The sequence below is a fragment of the Cryptococcus neoformans genome, chromosome 7 (assembly GCF_000149245.1).
Source record: "Cryptococcus neoformans var. grubii H99 chromosome 7, complete sequence".
NCBI classification, from domain to species: domain Eukaryota; kingdom Fungi; phylum Basidiomycota; class Tremellomycetes; order Tremellales; family Cryptococcaceae; genus Cryptococcus; species Cryptococcus neoformans.
Genome location: NC_026751.1, coordinates 110,556 through 127,500, shown reverse-complemented (window position 1 = coordinate 127,500; position 16,945 = coordinate 110,556). Strand labels below are relative to the sequence as shown.

Sequence of the window (16,945 nt, the reverse complement as noted above, 5' to 3'; positions counted from 1 at the left end):
TGGACAGCCGGACAGAGTATGATTCGTGAGCCAGTAACCTCACTAGAGGTTCGGCGAGCAGCTCAATGATTTGCGCGGGAGCATTGCCTAATTGTTCGAGAAGACCGGCAATTTCGCGTAGCACGACGATGAGGACGTTCTTGTTAATTTTTGGCTGGCCAGGGAGCAGGGTAGGCTGCCATCTCTTGAGATAATTGACAGTCAGCTCGCGAATGGCAGACACTTGCCCAGGTTCTGAAAGGAGTCGTTCGCCGACAAGATCCCGGAGGAGGATTTTGGCCACTTGTCTTGTCGCGAGCACCTCGTATCGGCCTCCTCGTTGCGGTACGATAATTTGGTCCATGATATGCTTTACAATCTCCCCATATCTCGCCTCAACATACTCCCCCCCTAAAGTGGTGAACAATGTCGCATAAGCGTCGATGATGGCGTTACGGAGCTTGTGAGGAGATTGCGGTTTATTGTACGGAATTGAAAGGTATTTGAGCATCTCTTGAGTTGTGAAAAGTGTTTTAGATGCCCTGTCTTCAGCGGCAGAGGTCATGACAGTAGGTTCTCCGGATTGCTCTTCAGCCTCTGTTTTTGACTTTTTCGACGGTTCAGGCACAACACCACTTCCAGGGACTTGCGTGGCAGCGAGGAAATGCGCCAACATTCTACTAAACGCCCGTCTTGTCAAATGGTCGGCTGTCTCAAGACTTTTGAATGATAAAGGTGCAACCATATCCAAAGTCTGCTGAAGTTGAAGGACAGGGGTGTAGAGGTGTAGTGAGATGAATGTTTCAGCACAAGCGCGTTGGACAGAGAGAGCCTTGTCTTGTAAACCGCTACGAAGAGATTTAAGGAGGTCTTTGACAAGAGCATCAGGGAGGGCCTTTCCGGCCGAATGAAGAGATCTGGAGAATGCGACCATTGCTTGTGTTCGAAGCAGAACAGACTGCACATGTCAGTATGAGACGTTTTTCGATAGACCTACGAGATTGGTATTCTTGAAGACTTTCAATGACGAAGTACAGATCTCGGCCATGAACGACATCATCTACACTGTCAGCTTACGTTCCTCTGGACGGAACTTACATTCTTCCCGTGCTCCTTGATTACTTCTCCAATACAGTACCAGCTCGCAACTCTGCCCAAGTTTTCTGCAATGTTCATTCCCTTTGAACCACCATCGCTAACCGCCTTAACTAGCACCTGAACAAAGTCAAACAGGGAGCGAGATTCCACGCGCTGATGTAGCTTAACGACACATCTTGTGACTAGATGTCTTATAGGTCGTCCTGGCTTGGGTAGTGTGGGATTGGGGTTGGGAAGGAGGAGTTTGAGGAAGAATGCATGTAGAGATTGAATCTGCTTGGAGAGGTCCTCTGGGTCCATTGCCTCGATAGCTTGCTCTGCTTGACGTAGCCAGTGTAGGAGAGCGAGGTCCGAGCCATCGCCTGTGAAGCGGGACTGTGGGTTATTAGTGGTGCCTGTGGACTTTATACCCACCTCTTCCACCCTGAGGATGTCCGGCGTAATGTCTGGCATACTGCGAACGGAGCAGTGAGGTTCGTGTATATGATGCACACGAAGCAGCAGCAAGCAGATATCTTGATGAAGCCACTACTGTCCGGGTTGATTCGTATGAAACTGGTGGAGGAGATAAGATGACCGAGGATGATCCCAAAACAAGGAAAGTTGTAAGCAAAGGGAGAGAAAATGATAAGAGTACGTAGGAAGGGAAAGATATGTACACGGAGTGTTCGTTGGAAGTAGGGTTGGAAGCAGCCTGGAGATGCTGGCCCGAACTAATTACATAATATAGCTTTGGAGGCGCTGGCAACACTTCTTTCACGGTGTATTTCTGTCTCAAGGAGGGTAGGTATTAAGTCAGGAATGACGGCCCTAGAAACATACTCTGTTAAATAGGACGACGAAAAGGAAGAATCAATATAACGAAATCCCATCCTATCTTTTTGTCTTCCATCTTTGTATTACTGCGTGACAACAAGGAAAGACACATTTTCTTTCCTCATGCGCAATTTCGACTGGTTGAACCAGCTTAGTTTCCGGCCATTTCGGATCCTGCATCGCCCAAGATGTCGGCCATCTTCATTAAATGGTTTCTGCATGGTGGGGCGACAGATAAATAGTCGAGGTCTCTTCTTTTTATAAACCGTTAATTATGTGAGCCTGATACTCTGGGCATCCAGAACAAAAAGCGGGATCAAATATCAGCTTCGTTTTGGAAGCTCATTGTTCCGTCAAAATCGTCCTCCAAAGTCCATACAAGCTGTATTTACCACAAAAAAATCACCAAAAATGTCTCTCGACACCTCTTCCTCCGCCATCCACCTCCAACTCCCCCCGACCTCATCCTCTCTGTCAGCTCTTCCCTAAAATTAAGCCGGTATCAAAATGCTAATTACCATTTACAGCCGCCCTCCCTCTCAAATCACCGTCCACCCTTCCGTCATCGCTCAAATCCTTACCCACCATTCTCGCCACCCTGCTGATTCTGAATCTACACGAGTGATCGGTGCTCTTATGGGTAATCGATCCGACAATGGTCAGGAAGTCGACATTCGATCATGTTTCGCCGTCCCTCATACCGAACAAGGCCAGCAGATTTCTGTCGATAGGCCGTTCCAGCAAGACATGGTCAATTTTCTCGCCAAGAACGGCACCAAGGAAGTTATTGTTGGGTGGTACGCCAGCCAGAAGACTGTCAACTCCAACTCTGCTATCATTCAAGAATATTTTTCCTTCGAGACCAACCCTTACCCTGCCGTCCACTTGACAGTTGATACCGATATTGAAGAATCTGGAAAGGGTCTTGGTGTGAAGGGATGGGTTTCTCAGCCTTTGGGTTTGACTAGCAAGTCAGAGTGCTCCATCTTTGTGCCCGTGCCTGTGTCTATCAAGTACGCCGACTCTGAGCGTGCCGCTTGTAAGTCCTACATCCCTGGTAAAATCTTTTCTTACAAGGTATAAAAATAGTGGACCTTCTCACCGCCCCACAACCAACTCCTTCCCCTGCTCTCCCCCCTCTTCCCACCCTCTCCAACTCTCTCTCTCAACTGTCTTCCCTCATCGACCAATGTCTTGCCTACGTCCAATCCGTCAACAACGGTTCCCAAACCCCCGATGTCGAGGTCGGCCGATATCTCCTGGAGGGCCTCGGCAGATGGACTGCGAGCGGAAACGAAGATGAGGGTGGCGTCAAGGCCGGTTTGCAAGACACTTTGACAGTGGAGTATTTGTCGAGCTTGGTTAGGAGTCAGGTTGAGTTGGCGGGCAGGTTGTCACTCTTGCAACAGCCTGTTGCTCAGCAGTAGATGTGGAGAGAAAGTGACCTTGGAGTTTCGTGTGGATAGACGGTAGAGGGATTTCTCATGCAATTAGCCTTGGATTTGTAACTTTCAGATAACTGACAGTCTAGGGGGTCACTCTAGCCCTTTCATATCCATGACTAAAGCCGAGGGAGATATTTACGTTGTACACAGAATCAGTGCTACAAATGCTTTTTCATCGCTGATGGCACCTGTCTTAATTCTCTACTACCCCATTCCCCGCCTCTAACAGCCTTTTATACTCCTTGTAATCCAACCGTCCCAACCTCGTCCCTGTCCGCTGCTCAAACGTCTTAGGGTCTACAAACCTCATCGCCACTTTACTCTTACTCTCCTCATCCAGTCCCTCATAAACCTTCTTCCCTACTTCATCCCCATGTGTTTTCAGTTTTTGAGTATAGTGACTCGTTAACATTGACATCGTCTTGGCAAGCTGGTGAGAAGAAGGTGTAAACTCTGATCCGGGGGGGAAAAGTTCGTGCTCTGCCGCCTGAGAGCTTTCTCGGGTTTGACATTGTGAATATGCTGTGCTCAACAGACTTCCCAACTTCCGAGTCGCTTGAATAGTAGCTTGATCGGATTCTTCGGAAGGCTCATCCATCCGCCAGGCGAGGGCATGGTGCCCTCGAGGAGGGATGAACCGGTCTTTCAGACTCATTTCTGCCGATTCTTCACTCCCGTTGATGCCGATGTGAGGAGGACGGAGGGAAGCGCCCCTTGTGAGGTAAGTGGTAGTGTACAACGTAATAGGTGAGGTACTTCCAGCATCAGAAGGGAGAGAAGGAGGGGTGATGGTATTTGGCGGATGAAGGTTGGCCCCATCGTCGTCGTTGTCAAATGTGGAAGAGGCTTCGAGATGTAGAGTAAGTGGAAAGTCGTCGGAAGACAAAGGGATGGTAAAGCACGACGTGACGGTTGTTGATGACATCTTATGGTGCACTTGCTCAGATCTTAGACTATCCCGCTAACTTTGTTAGGTTATGTGATTTCGGCAGATTGTACGTTATGTGTATCGAATGTCCATCTCAGTGCCCCAGTCTCATTTCGTGCATATTATACACCCCCCTTACTCTATCAAATTTTTTATCCCTCTCTTTTTTTTCATACCCAAAGGTGGTTCATTTACCTTTCATCCATCGTATTCGCGGCCCGCTGTTGAGCTGTAGACTCTTTCGCGTCTTCCCATAATCCGTTTCAGTCTTCGTGCAGCCGGTTCACTAAGGGCTAAGAGCTAAGAGTGAGCATATTGGAGAGATCCTTTCCTTTCACGGTGCTTAGTACTGATTGATGGACAGCTTCCATCTCTACTCGCTTAGGGAATCAAAGGAAATGGAACATCCTTCCTCCTTTCTCTTTCGCTGATGAACCCGGCAGATATGTACTCACATGCGGGCGGAATTTGATCTTTATTATATCATTCGGAGTCGCAAAATTATAGAAAGCTGTCCAAGGAATGCGAAAAAGGGAAGTCCGAAGGCGATTGGCTAAGCGAATCGTTGGTGAAGATCCACATTACACCCAGCGGAGCTCTACACAAGTTGGCGTAATGTAAGCAAAAAGGACAGTGCTGGAAATGCGCCCTTTTTGGGAGTACGACGGCATCAATGCCTGATAAATGCCTTCTTTCGCTTTCCTGTAAAGTCGTCGAAGGGGGCTTTTTTTGGAAAGATGAGTGAAGCTCGCTTGATGACTCTGGGACATGATGCCTTATACCCCATTCTACTCCGAGACGTAGGTTAAGGAGATGGCTGTACCGAGGATGACATCCTTTGGCCCATACCTTCGTAGAAGAACATTTACCAAGCTCTTTGCCCATGATGACTTTTCTGATAATGAGTCACGTAGTTTGACTTTCTGTTAGTTGCCATGCGGTCCATTGTGATGGTAAAGCGACAGGTGGCCATATGATGCAGACCCCCGTGGGAATCAACAATTTCGCTTGCAGCCTATGTGGGTGGTAATAAAAACTTCGGTACCAAAAGTCACAGAAAGTCCGTACAGTACTCGTATTCCTTTCGGTGCAGTGGCAATGTGACCCTTGAAGCTGGCAAGAGTTGATCCTCGCGTAATTGACTTCCACAGTTTTCCTCACATGAATGCCTTGAAAAATGTAAAATGGAGACCATCACACGTAGACAAAAATCCCAAGCATCCCGCCAAGCCCGCCCCGAGGTCAATCATATAATGTTTGACGGATGGGATCTGAATTCTGCCTTCGTTCAACGAACTTCTTCATCGCTGATTTTCCTTTCTATTCTTACTACTGTACATTAGCAAACTGTGAGGGAATATATTCGCTAAGCACCCGAATTTGATGTGATACAACCCCGACAAAACAGTGATCACCATCGCCACAATGAATGTCTTCGCTATAATAATTCGTGTTAAGCCATTGTCGAGCCGGAGTCTTTGGTGATCGAAATCCCATCCGTCTCATTATTATCAATTCTATTGTTCATGCCGATTGATACACCTGACCAAAGGAGACATGCATGGAAATTTATGATTTCTGTTCTTTGGGAATTCAGACCCTACAAAAACTATTACAATAAACCCTACTAGCAATGACAAAATGAAAACTCTTTATAGGCTAACTGACCGGCAAGCTCTTTTACAATCCCAAGATATCTTATAAAACATACATGAACATGGGGTTCCTGTAGATCTTGGTCAGCGGTAGCTCTGATAATCTCTCATCCGACACTTACTCAAAGTCCGTCATATCATCGAAAGAGTTGACGTTCAAACTGTCCATGTCCTTTCCCTGCGCTCTCATACTCTGAGCAAGCTCTTCCTTGTAAGCCTCGGCCTCTTCCATCGACATGATAGACATGTCTTTGAGGTTCGCAGGAAGACCCAAGGCAAGTCGGCGAGCTTCCTGGCGCCTGTTGAGGAGCTTGAGGTACATGCCCATTGAGACGACGAGGATGAGAAGGATACACCAGCAGGCAATGTCGACGTAGAGACCAGTATGGTAATGAGGCGCCCTGAAGAAGTACATCAGATAAGTGCCTATTAGGATGAGAAATGAAAAAACTACTCACTCTCGTTTAAGGTAGACTTGAGGGCCGACAATCTAATTTCTGAGGATTAGCTTTTTTACCATAAAGGGCGTTATGAAAAGTGCCCACTCACGTTGCCGACAGTGAGAGCGCCAAACATAGTAGCGGTAGTGAGAACTCGCTTGGTGGTACCAGCAGAGTTCAAGTTACACCAACTGATCAACAAAGGCTCTGTTTTCACGTCAGCTCAGACATAATTTTTATGCAGTGGCGCCGTCATCACTTACGAAGGGCAGAGAAGAGGTAAGCAACATAGTAACTGGCCATGAGTCCACCAGTCTTGGTGCTGGGCACTTGGGTCAATGCAATGCCACCAGCAATAGGGAAGATGCAGACAACACTATTGAGCTCTTCGTCAGTCTCTTATGTACATGCAATCTCTGCCAACAAGTACAACTCACGCAATGACGGGCCAACGGAGCTTGATTTTGTTTGTCACGTAGATGGAAACCAAAAGAGTAATGATACCGATACCACCCGGAGGCATTTGGAGCAAGATAGTGGTGAATGTGTCGAAGCCGAAACCCTTGGTGATAAGACCGCCGAAAGCTCCAATACCACCCGAGGGGCAAGCGCAGCAGAACCACATTGCCGCCCACATGTATGTCTTGGGGTCCTTGTAAGTCTCCCAGAATTGGTCCCATTTGAATTTGGAAGCCTAGGAGCAATATCAGTAAATCAAATTGCTGATATTGAAAGGATACATACCTTGGTACCAGTGTTGTTCTCAGCAAGTCGGTCAATGGCAATGAGTCGGTCGTTACCCTTCCTCAAAAATCGAGCAGTAGTAGGGGAGTTGGGAAGCAATATCCAGACAACGGGCACAAGAACCAAGCTGAAGCCACCCATGAAGAGGAAGATACCCTGGTAAGGCTTTATCTTGTCTGAACCGTCGCAAGCTTTGCCGATAGCATAAGAGAGCAAGGGACCGAAGATGGCAGCAAAAGAGTTGGCGATCTGAGCAGACAAGTTAACAAATAGATAACTAGAAGGATTGCCAGGAGCTTACTTGGTAGGCAATGGTTCGATAAGACTGCTCTCGTCGAACCCACCACATTTGGGTGATGAGAATGAAAGAGGGCAAGATGGTGGCCTCAAAGACACCCAAAAACATACGAGCCAAAAGGAGGCCAGTGAAGTTCTTCCCGGCAGCTGTAGCCATGGTAACGATACTCCCTGCAACATGGGTTTAGCTGCATGTCCGGTAACTCATTGGGTGACTTACAGGCAGCCATGTTGAACATCACCCAGTACTTAACCGGAAAAACGATAAGAGCATAGGAAGACAAAGGCTGGCAGACAAGTTGGGCGCAGTAGCTGTTATTGTCCGTTAGTCATGCAGTTCATCGCTGTCTCTTTTATTGTGGCTTACACGACGCTGGAGAGCCAACTGTACTGAGTGCCAACCAAGTTGGCCTCTGTTTGCAGATCGAAGACTGCAGCGTAACTGACACTTGCTTTGTCGAGCTGCGAGATATTCCGAGTAAGATTCCGCATTGCCAGCATTTTTGACAAACAACCTACCTGTTGAATAAAGTAAACGAGACACATGGGCAGACAAACGTAGAAATCAATTAGTCGCAGAATCCTCTTGTTGTCGGCGTGTGTGTACTCGACATGACCACCGGCTTCCTCCAAAAGCTTTGCGGCATCATCGAGCTGCGTGTTGACGGTACGCTTCGTACGACCCTTCTCCATGTCATCGCGAGTGACGGCGTGAGCGACTTCAATGTGCTCCGTGAGCACCTTCTCGTCCTCCAGAGATGTGTCGAGATTCTTAATTTCAGAAGTCATCATTAGTTAGTGACTATTTGAGGTTTGAAAAAGAGTTCCATATTTGTTCGCCGCTGGCTTATCTTATATACATCTCTGCCCGACAGCAATTGACTCTTTGTCAAGAAACAAGACATGCCCGGGCCGTCGAGTCGGTCATTCCGATATGGACGGTTTCCGAATCGTACTCCAACGGCCCGTATTCTGTGTTGGACTTGGTAAAGCAAGGATGTTTGAACAATGTGCCTTCTTTTTCCTCTGTCTTTCTACCATCTGCCATGTCGTTCCTGCATCAATGCGCTTCCTGCTAGATTGGAGCCCCCGCTGGGGCCGTTTCGGGATTTCGCAAAAAAGAAAGAGCCCCACGGGGCGCAATATCCCTTGTCCCTTTGGCAAGTTCATCATGGATGATGGTCATGGATTAAACATATTGCGATTGTTCTGCGGTGCATCTTTTCTTCGGACGCCGATACGCCGAACATTGCAGCCTCTTTCGTCATGGATTATGCATGCTAACAACAAGACCTCGAGATTTCTTGCTATGCTGTTTGCTGAATTCCGCCCGTGCCCCGTGTACACGCCCCATCATGAGAAGGTTAACGCCCGGCTATCAATCAAGCTGAAACGATGTACTCGTGACTACCGATTTAGCCGCTGTGCTGTTGTTCTTCTCCTTTATTTTTTGTGATCGGTTTCCAGGCACCAAATTTGTGTTTGCGCTTTACGCCGTCGGTTGTTTCTTAGTCCGTGCTAACGAGCAAAGCGTCTTCGACGCAGCATCCCTTCTGCCTTCGACGAAGAATCAAAGATGGCGGCGTATTACTGGGATCGGAGGCAAAGGAAAAGACGCGACAACCTGTTCCATCATAATACAGCCTTGTCTATAGTTGCCAACAGAACGAGCCTGTATCTCTCCTAAGGCCTGTCTTCTCGGTCGCTTCTGGTTGAGATCAGAAAAGAAAAACGGCATGATGTAATCAGGTACAACTGATCATTCCGAGTATAAAGATACGTAGGTAAATCATTACTAGTAGTGTTCCCTATTGTGGCCACAGTTACTACTAGTTCGCAGTGGCAAATATAACCGAGCGGTTGTTGTTCCCTCGGTGATTATGGATAGTGGAAGTAGTTCAGCAAACAGTGCCAACTGTCCTCTTAGCAAGTCAAAGACTAGCTGACTAGTAGGTTGATATTCCGCCAGACCGACTTCAACAGGTCACAGTTTTGATAGCCTGTTGTGCTCGGAAATAAACATCCGATATCGGGCAAGTCTTGTCATCTGTGTCGTTCTCGAAAAGAGATTACGCTAGACATTCCGGCCTCCGGGGCCGATGACCGTCCAAGTACTGTAGACGGTGGTATTTTACATCTGTACAGTATGTAGTGCATGAAATACAAAGCTTTGGCTCTGGTAATCGACAACATAGTAAATGCCCAGAATTTCAACTGATAATGGATGCTACAACTTCTCCTCTGGCCAACCCATCAGGTCCTTGACTACACCTACTCCTCCTCATCCTCTCCGAGTACGCCCACACACCTCACTTCCCCTCCAGCTGCATACACTGTCGTTTCATTGGCAGCTCCTCCCTCAACGTACCCTTCTACCAGGTTGAATATATCGGAATGACTCTTACTTCTCGTTCTTGTCGTTGGGGGAGGTTGGAAAGAGAGTGTACCCGAACGAAGCCGTCTCCGCGCAGAAGCTAATGAAGTTGGAGAGGTGGGGTATGATGTATCTTGTCCGTATGCGGAGGAAGAGGGGGAAGTGAGGAGGGAGCTGGTTGTAGGTCGTCGACGGCGCGCTGATGATCGGGGGTTGGGAGGCGGAGAGAGGGTAAAGGCCGTAGGCACGGCTGTTTGCACTCGACGAAGGCGAGGAAGAGTATGAGGCTGCGATAGTTTGGATTGATCCTGAGGTTGTACATCCAAGAATGGGTCGAAATGACGTGGAGGGGTACGGGGCTCTCTGGGGATGGCGACAGATGGTGAGGGGAGTTGACTGTTTGTAGGTGTCGGTGAGCCAGAGTCAGAGTCAGAGTCAGGGTCCAATTTGGCAAGTGAGTCCGTATCGACGGTAGGTCGCTCGTTGATAGTAGAGCTTCCTGAAAAACCTATCTTGGTTGCTGACGCTTGTTGCCTCAAAAGATCTTGAGCTGCGTCAATCTCCTCAGACATGGCCTCTGTCCTCCCCCTTGGTACATCAATCTCTTGCCCATCCTTGGCAACAACCCGATTTCCCTTTCCAATTTCCTCTTCCATACTTTCGGTCACATCCACATCAAGCGCTCCCACCTCTTGCTGATCCTTATCCATACCTGCTACTTGTCTCTGTTCCCTCTCTATCTTTGGCAAGGTTGTCCTCACCCATATACCGACATTGTTGATTGCCGTCGTAGTAGCAGGCAAAAAGGAGAACATTTGAAAAACATGCACCATATCTTCGTATAACTCGTGTGTGACGTTGATTCCCGCAAGAGTAGCTTTGTGCGCGATGAGCGTAATCTCATCTCGGAGCACTTCTGAGTCGCCAGACTGGATGAGCATGGGTGGTAAGTCGTGGAAGTCACCGAATAGCGGAGAAGCGTATGGGTGAGTAAGGTAGGTGGCGATACCTTTGGGACCGAGGTAACATCCCACTGGGTTAAGATGATCTGATACGAGTCAGCCGCCTTGCTGTGTTCTCATCGGGTGAGTCAAGAGTAACTTACCATCAGTCTCGGGACGAGGAACTACGTCAGAGTCTGCATTCTCATCCCAGCTCCCACAACTCATCGTTAAATCCACCCATGGGCTCATCAATATTAGACCTGCTGGGAGTTTGTATCCTTCATCACGAAGGTACATGCACAGCGCCAAACTAAGGCCTCCACCTGCAGAATCACCTGCGATGATGATATTCTCGGGAGGTATGGAAAGGGGAGGAGATAAAAGTCGTAAATAGCCTAAAAGAACATCGTGAAGAGGGAGGGGAAAGACATGTTCGGGTGCAAGCCGGTATGTTATTGCTGTATCCCGAAGTTAGCGAGAGGTTGTGTGCGTATACGAGAGACGTACCGAATACTCTCGCATTGCAGGATTTGCTCACGCCAATAGTGATAAGTCTGTGAGTTGCAGCGTTACCCACATAGTACGCCCCGCCATGCACATAATAAATGACCCTTTCGTTTGCTTTCCCTTTTTCCTTCAGAGCTTCAGGTTCAATCTCTACTTTTGTCTGCTTTAAACTCCTTCCGCTTGGCGAGAGGTTGTGTCTGGGGGATGCACGTTGTTTCTTCTGCCTTGCTCTCTTCTCGGCTCTCAGCCTCTTCCACACCTCAGTGCCGACAACCCATTCCCCCGAAAGCTGACGGCTTCCCGTCTCTGCGACATCCAAGTCCCGCAAAAAGCCCCTTGCAACCTGCTCTGCTTTTCTTCGGGGGACGGTGAAAGTGATAGGGGTCACAACCGCATCTCCCGGCAGAGGCACTAAGAAATGCAGAGAAATAAATCTCCTGATGAGCACAATATCGGCCAAACTTGAGTGGTCTGCTATATTTCGCATGAAAGACGTGATGAATGTCATTCGATATCCCCAGCTAGGTCGTTTAGGCCCGAAGAGAAAATGTGAGATCAAGGCGAGCGCAATGTGTATGCCTTTCGTGAATACAAAGCGGATGAATAGCCACCATGTTGGTAAAGTCCAAAGAAGGGGGCTTGCAGATGTAGGTGGCGGTAGGCGTTGGCGAAGTTTTGGATCGACCCGAGATGATGGTGGAAGAGGGGACGGGGTACGTAAGGGGTGAGACGTGGTGTATGTCTCGAGGAGATGACGGAGAGGAAGAGGTTGTGACGGGGGAAGGGTAGAGGACGACATGCCTTGGGTTGACTGACACTCTACTTAAGAGCTACTATACCTTTATGACCGCGCTTTCTTAGACTACGTAGATCGAAAGAAGACAAGGTACTCGAGATATCAACCAAGCTGGCAGTTGGTGCCGGGATTCCCAATGTCGGCGTCTGGGACAGGGGCAGAGAGATGGGAATGGGGTGTGGGTATGTAGAAGGGCAGAGAGATTGGTGAAAATAAAGCGGTGTTGAACTTTTTTAGAATGTAAAGGATGGACGTAAAAGGAAACGAATTTCGTTATAACACCTCGCTGTCGTCATATAAACAACGGCGACTGGCGGACTAATGCCCGAAGCGATGGTGGGGATGGCGGTCGTGGGGGGCTTATATGATCCTGGCGTACCCCTGATCGCGTGCTGGTTATTATTGCTGCGCGCATATCAATTCTTGCATAGATTTATTTAATCAGAGCTTGCAATCCTATTGGACGGTTATAGTTCGCTGCTGCACGTCTTGGCCGACGATTCGATTAGATCATTCCTACTGTCTCATGATTTAGTCGTACACATCCTTTAGAGATAAGGAAAGATTATTACGTTTCGCTCTTTCATTGTATATGATGAGCGACGTGCGTGGTCATAGCAGATAATATCTAGAAGTACTCGTAGTACTACTTTTCGTCAAGACCTGACTTATACCAGATCAATGCACAGCCGTTGCTACGAACAACCCATACAAATGGACCCGCTAACTGCTGATGCTGGCACTTTGAAGACACGGACGACTGACGTGTCCATAATTTATAAATAATCATCAACAACAACAAACACGGCGGATCGCGTCTGGATGTCATGATGATATGTTTATTTCATCACAACAAGTCATCATCATCGCCTTCTTACGCGTCATTGATTTTATAAATCATCCCTTCGGTTCTCTTCTTCCGTATATCAATATTTTTCAACATCTTATTTCCAGCTAAGATATATATACACCAAAATGATGTTTGGAGGTGCTCCTAAATGCGAGAGCTGTGGCAAGACAGCTTATCATGCCGAACAGGTCATGGGGCCGGGCCGAAAGGTTCGTAATCCGAGCCCTGCTAAGTAATTTCACACTGACCATAAGTAGATATATCATAAGCTATGTCTGAAATGCCTAAACTGCGGCAAAAGGCTGGATCCTGGTAGTCTTGTTGAGCACGATTCCCAGGTAGGTTCATATCAAGTGTTACATCGACACTGCTTCGGCAAGATGGCCGAGATAAGCTGATCTCTGTATCATGTTAGCCGTACTGCCAGAGATGTCATGTCGTTTTGTTTGGAACAAGAGGTAAGGGGAAACCGATCTATCTCTTCACCCATCTGACACCTTGCAGACCTTCGACATGCCAATGTCCTCCCCTCCATCCCCTCAACACCACCTAAACCAACCCCTCCTCCATCTGTCATGACTCCTTCATACCACCGTCCTGCCTCTCTCACAGCCTCTTCTTCCCCTCGTCCTCTACCTCCTCCAACAGAATTTTACCGCCCTCCTCCGCCACGTTCTACACCACCTCCTGAACCAGCAACACCAACCGACCCCACCGTCCCCATTACTAAGCCCAATTTCAGAGAACAAAGACCGATCAGTGTACCTTTTGCTGGAGGTACAAAAGCATTAGACGATAGGGGGTTATTGAAGAAAGGGGAGAGTCCAAGAAGTAAGGTCGGAGGGAGGATAATAGGACATGACATGTGTGGAGCATGCGGGAAAAGAGTTTATGCTGCGGAGCAGGTAAGTGCTGAGGCTCTATACAAGGCGGTATCAAGGCTGAAAGGACGCTGACCGTATGTAGGTATTTTCTGTTGGTCATAAATGGCATAGATGGTGTTTGAAATGTAATAAGTGTAAGACGACATTAGATCCGTCAAAGGTATCCGATAGAGAAGGCGTTCCTTACTGTAAGAACTGTTATGCCAAGGTAAGTTTCGGCGCAGTTGGCTATCTATTTGTCTTTATAATTGACATGTCTTTGGAGGAATTCGGCCCCAGTGGTACTTTAAGATAACATCCCCATCGGAGGGCAGCTGGGTTATTTGGCAGATTTAAAAGGTTGCCTGTTTGTTTTGGGTGCGACGTGCATGATGGGGGTTATGAAGTAACGAGTAAATAGATGATAGGAAACATTAGATGCTGTCCAGGCCTGGAGCCTGATTTACTTACTGGTTATTCTTAGTTAGTAGTTCAGTGACATACTGCATGCATAATAGTGTATAGTTCAGACCATTCAAATGATTTGCACTATGGATGGTACTTCTTGCTTCTTGCCTTGCCCTTTTGCGTTACCCACCGGCGGATCTGCTGTATCTACCAACTCTCTTCGCCACCTCGCTTATCCTCAAACATTTGTTCCACATACGCCTTTGATTCTTCTTCTGTCATATCTCCTGCACCTTCTTTGGAAATACACCACGCCACAGCCTCTCTCACTTCGCGGGGCATTGCATTAGATGACCTATTTTGTTCCCAATCCAGACCAAAAGTAACAGTCAGCAATCCCTCCTTCGAAACTTCTTTTACACAACTGATGAGCGAAGGGAACTGACCCAGAGATGAACAGCCAGCCTTTCTTATCTACAATCCACTCCTTTACATACTCTTTATCCCTCTTTATCAAATGCTGCACGTAAATCCTTTCTTCCTGGTCTCTACTCGCCGCGACCTGGATTTTGACGCCCTTTTCGCGGTACCCGTGCCATTCGGATTCGAAAAAATAATCTGTGGTAGACGATCGACATCCAAAATAAAGGGAAGTATCTGTTTGAAAAGAAGAAATAGGAGAGATGGATTCGATTCGTCAGTGAGATTCTTTCACTATGAAGGTGGAAAAGAGGAAAACACTCACTTTTGGCAGCACCTTGCCTGACTCGGATCTCTACGAAAGCCCTCATAGGCGCAACACCCGTCCCCGGACCGACAAGAATGATGGGTACCTCAGGATCTTGAGGAAGGAACAGAGTTGGTGAAGCGATGTGTATTGGGATGCGCGTACCTGAGTGCAAAGAACTCATTAATTTTCACTGGATTAAGTAAGGGTTTGAGATAAGCATGATGGAACGCACCCACAGGGAGTCCGTTGAGCCATGATGAACAAAGACCTTTCCTTGGGATTTTTAGATTAGTTTTGTACTCGATCAAAGCGACTAGCAGCTGAACTTTGCCCGGATGATCCTAAGAAAAGAGGATTAGAGTGTGAGCATGATGCCAATCTCCAAACGTTGGGGCACTCACTTCCCATGAGCTTGCAATTGAGAATTGTCGTCTTCGAAGAGGAGGGAGTATCTCCAAAATATGTGATATGGGTATCCGGGTGAATCTAAAGTCGGCTAGTGTCTCAACTATCGTGCGCGATGGTCTAGTCGCGTATGTATGTATTTCATCCTGGAAAAATTCTTCTTGTCAGCTTGCCATGAGCATTTGAGTGGAAGACTCACTGGATCAGCTATAAATTCGTCGAGACGCTCCCTCTCCATTTCGTTCGTGCTAAGACGCCGTAACCACTCGAAAAAGCTTTTACGAGGAGAATACCGTATGTCGAGATGATTTGTTAGCAACGAACGTAAAGTCGTTGGCGTCCCAGCTGGTGGAAGATGGGAAGGAAGGGGTTGCTCTGAAAGCAAAAAAAAGGTCAGCAGCTGGTTAGGGGGTAATCAAAGAAGTCGGGAACGCACCATCAAGAAGGGACTCGATAGTAACGACTTCATCCGCTTGCGAGGTAAGCTCCATCATCTCCAAAAACATGTTGACATCATCCTCCCTGGATTGGGGCTGTAGGGAGCATATTGATCCGGCAATGTAAGGTTTCCTGGCAGATAAATTTAACATGGGCGAAGGGTCACTTTCCCCGCAAGTTACTGCACTTACGTATCAGGGTCGTCAAACTCCAGCTCTATCTCTCTTACATCTTGCCACCAATCTTTGCTCGTTATTCTAGTATTCTTTTTGAACGTAGCCCAGACCCAATCATCTGGTTTGGTCCTAGAGGTTGATACTTTATCTCTGGCCTGATCTTCGACTCGGACGGGAGCAGGTTTGCCATTTGGAACAGGCGATGAGATCGAAAGGTATTCCAACGATAGGTCGTGTTCCACGGATTTGGAAGTGGAAGCAGGGGAAATCTTGTATATCGGCGGAGGTAGCACAGTGGATTCGATAGTTTTAAAAGTTGGAGATATTAACGGCAGGTAAGGCAAATAGAGGTCTAAAGTTTGCTGGAGCCATGGCAAAAAGGCGTCCTCAATACTACACAAAGTTAGTTTCGTTTCAGGAATAAGCCATTTTCGCTTACCCATTTGGTGACCTCTCATCCCCCCAAGCTGGTTCACCCATCTTCGTAGCCCCCAATTGCTCCATCCTTCGCAGCAACATCTTCCCAGCATAACAGAAGCGCTCGTAACTGCTATCCCCAAGTCCAAAAAGAGAGAAATGAACATCCTCCAGAATGTCCTCCGGTAACGATGACCGCAACATAGCCGTCCAAAGAGGCAGCATAGCTGGGGGTGGATCTCCTCTTCCGTGGGTTGAGGTGAGGAGTATCAGGAGATAGGTATGTGGAAGAGCTGAAATAGGAAACTGATCCATTGGGAGACAGGTGACAGCTCTGCCGTTTGCTCTGAAAGCGCGGGCCACGCGCTCCGCTGTATCTTGAGCATTGCCGGTTTCTGAGGCGTACAATATCATGGGAATCATGGTGAATGAGGTCGTGCTCCAGTCGAACAAGAAATGAGGAATGGAAACAATAATAATATTTCGTTACAAAAACGTTGATGTAGACTCGAGTCGGACTTGTTCGATTGTAGGACCGGCAGAACCTCCACTCGTCCTCCACCGATGATTAGTTAATTAAATTTAACGTTGATATATCATGTCAATGAAGAAGAAATTATTGAACGAAAGTACCC

At 47.6% G+C, this 16,945-nt stretch overlaps 7 protein-coding genes and 1 non-coding gene; 2 read left to right on the top strand and 6 right to left on the bottom strand.

The window, feature by feature from the left end:
• CNAG_06564 (clathrin-coated vesicle protein) overlaps nt 1–2,112 on the bottom strand; it is a 7,177-nt gene extending 5,065 nt beyond the window's left edge. The window contains exons 1-4 of the mRNA XM_012194885.1: nt 1,492–2,112; nt 1,078–1,452; nt 977–1,039; nt 1–937 (exon numbers count right to left, since the gene is read on the bottom strand). The exon at nt 1–937 is cut by the window's left edge and continues 1,367 nt beyond it. Of these exons, the coding sequence (XP_012050275.1) occupies nt 1–937; nt 977–1,039; nt 1,078–1,452; nt 1,492–1,530 (1,414 nt within the window). The 5' untranslated portion in view covers nt 1,531–2,112. The remainder of the gene's footprint in view (nt 938–976; nt 1,040–1,077; nt 1,453–1,491) is intronic.
• A 49-nt stretch (nt 2,113–2,161) lies between these two features.
• CNAG_06563 (eukaryotic translation initiation factor 3 subunit F) lies at nt 2,162–5,258 on the top strand. XM_012195312.1 has 3 exons: nt 2,162–2,366; nt 2,421–2,932; nt 2,983–5,258. Exons 1-3 carry the CDS (start codon nt 2,305–2,307, stop codon nt 3,318–3,320), a joined length of 912 nt encoding a protein of 303 aa, XP_012050702.1. The 5' UTR covers nt 2,162–2,304; the 3' UTR covers nt 3,321–5,258.
• Nucleotides 3,431–4,328, bottom strand: CNAG_06562 (hypothetical protein). Its single transcript, XM_012195311.1, has one exon. The coding sequence runs from the start codon at nt 4,261–4,263 to the stop codon at nt 3,532–3,534; it is 732 nt and encodes a 243-aa protein (XP_012050701.1). The 5' UTR covers nt 4,264–4,328; the 3' UTR covers nt 3,431–3,531.
• On the bottom strand, nt 4,382–5,196 carry CNAG_12614. Its single transcript, XR_001045922.1, has 2 exons — nt 4,722–5,196; nt 4,382–4,559 (listed from the first exon to the last, which is right to left on the bottom strand). It is a non-coding gene; the product is annotated as a hypothetical RNA (non-coding RNA).
• A 478-nt stretch (nt 5,259–5,736) lies between the features above and the next one.
• On the bottom strand, nt 5,737–8,567 carry CNAG_06561 (allantoate transporter). Its single transcript, XM_012194884.1, has 11 exons — nt 7,922–8,567; nt 7,770–7,864; nt 7,623–7,714; nt 7,407–7,573; nt 7,106–7,354; nt 6,799–7,055; nt 6,625–6,737; nt 6,471–6,568; nt 6,380–6,411; nt 6,044–6,322; nt 5,737–5,992 (listed from the first exon to the last, which is right to left on the bottom strand). The coding sequence occupies exons 1-11, from the start codon at nt 8,192–8,194 to the stop codon at nt 5,965–5,967; spliced, it is 1,683 nt and encodes a 560-aa protein (XP_012050274.1). The 5' UTR covers nt 8,195–8,567; the 3' UTR covers nt 5,737–5,964.
• Nucleotides 8,568–9,538: 971 nt separating this feature from the next.
• CNAG_06560 (esterase) lies at nt 9,539–12,329 on the bottom strand. XM_012195310.1 has 3 exons: nt 11,228–12,329; nt 10,882–11,178; nt 9,539–10,824 (listed from the first exon to the last, which is right to left on the bottom strand). The coding sequence occupies exons 1-3, from the start codon at nt 12,024–12,026 to the stop codon at nt 9,674–9,676; spliced, it is 2,247 nt and encodes a 748-aa protein (XP_012050700.1). The 5' UTR covers nt 12,027–12,329; the 3' UTR covers nt 9,539–9,673.
• Nucleotides 12,330–12,828: 499 nt separating this feature from the next.
• Nucleotides 12,829–14,268, top strand: CNAG_06559 (cysteine and glycine-rich protein). XM_012194883.1 has 6 exons: nt 12,829–13,082; nt 13,131–13,211; nt 13,289–13,331; nt 13,378–13,778; nt 13,840–13,965; nt 14,023–14,268. Exons 1-6 carry the CDS (start codon nt 12,999–13,001, stop codon nt 14,050–14,052), a joined length of 765 nt encoding a protein of 254 aa, XP_012050273.1. The 5' UTR covers nt 12,829–12,998; the 3' UTR covers nt 14,053–14,268.
• Nucleotides 14,216–16,892, bottom strand: CNAG_06558 (NADPH-ferrihemoprotein reductase). XM_012195309.1 has 9 exons: nt 16,333–16,892; nt 15,909–16,286; nt 15,716–15,849; nt 15,479–15,654; nt 15,276–15,425; nt 15,107–15,215; nt 14,890–15,036; nt 14,591–14,801; nt 14,216–14,499 (listed from the first exon to the last, which is right to left on the bottom strand). The coding sequence occupies exons 1-9, from the start codon at nt 16,731–16,733 to the stop codon at nt 14,352–14,354; spliced, it is 1,854 nt and encodes a 617-aa protein (XP_012050699.1). The 5' UTR covers nt 16,734–16,892; the 3' UTR covers nt 14,216–14,351.
• Between the last annotated feature and the right edge of the window lie 53 nt (nt 16,893–16,945).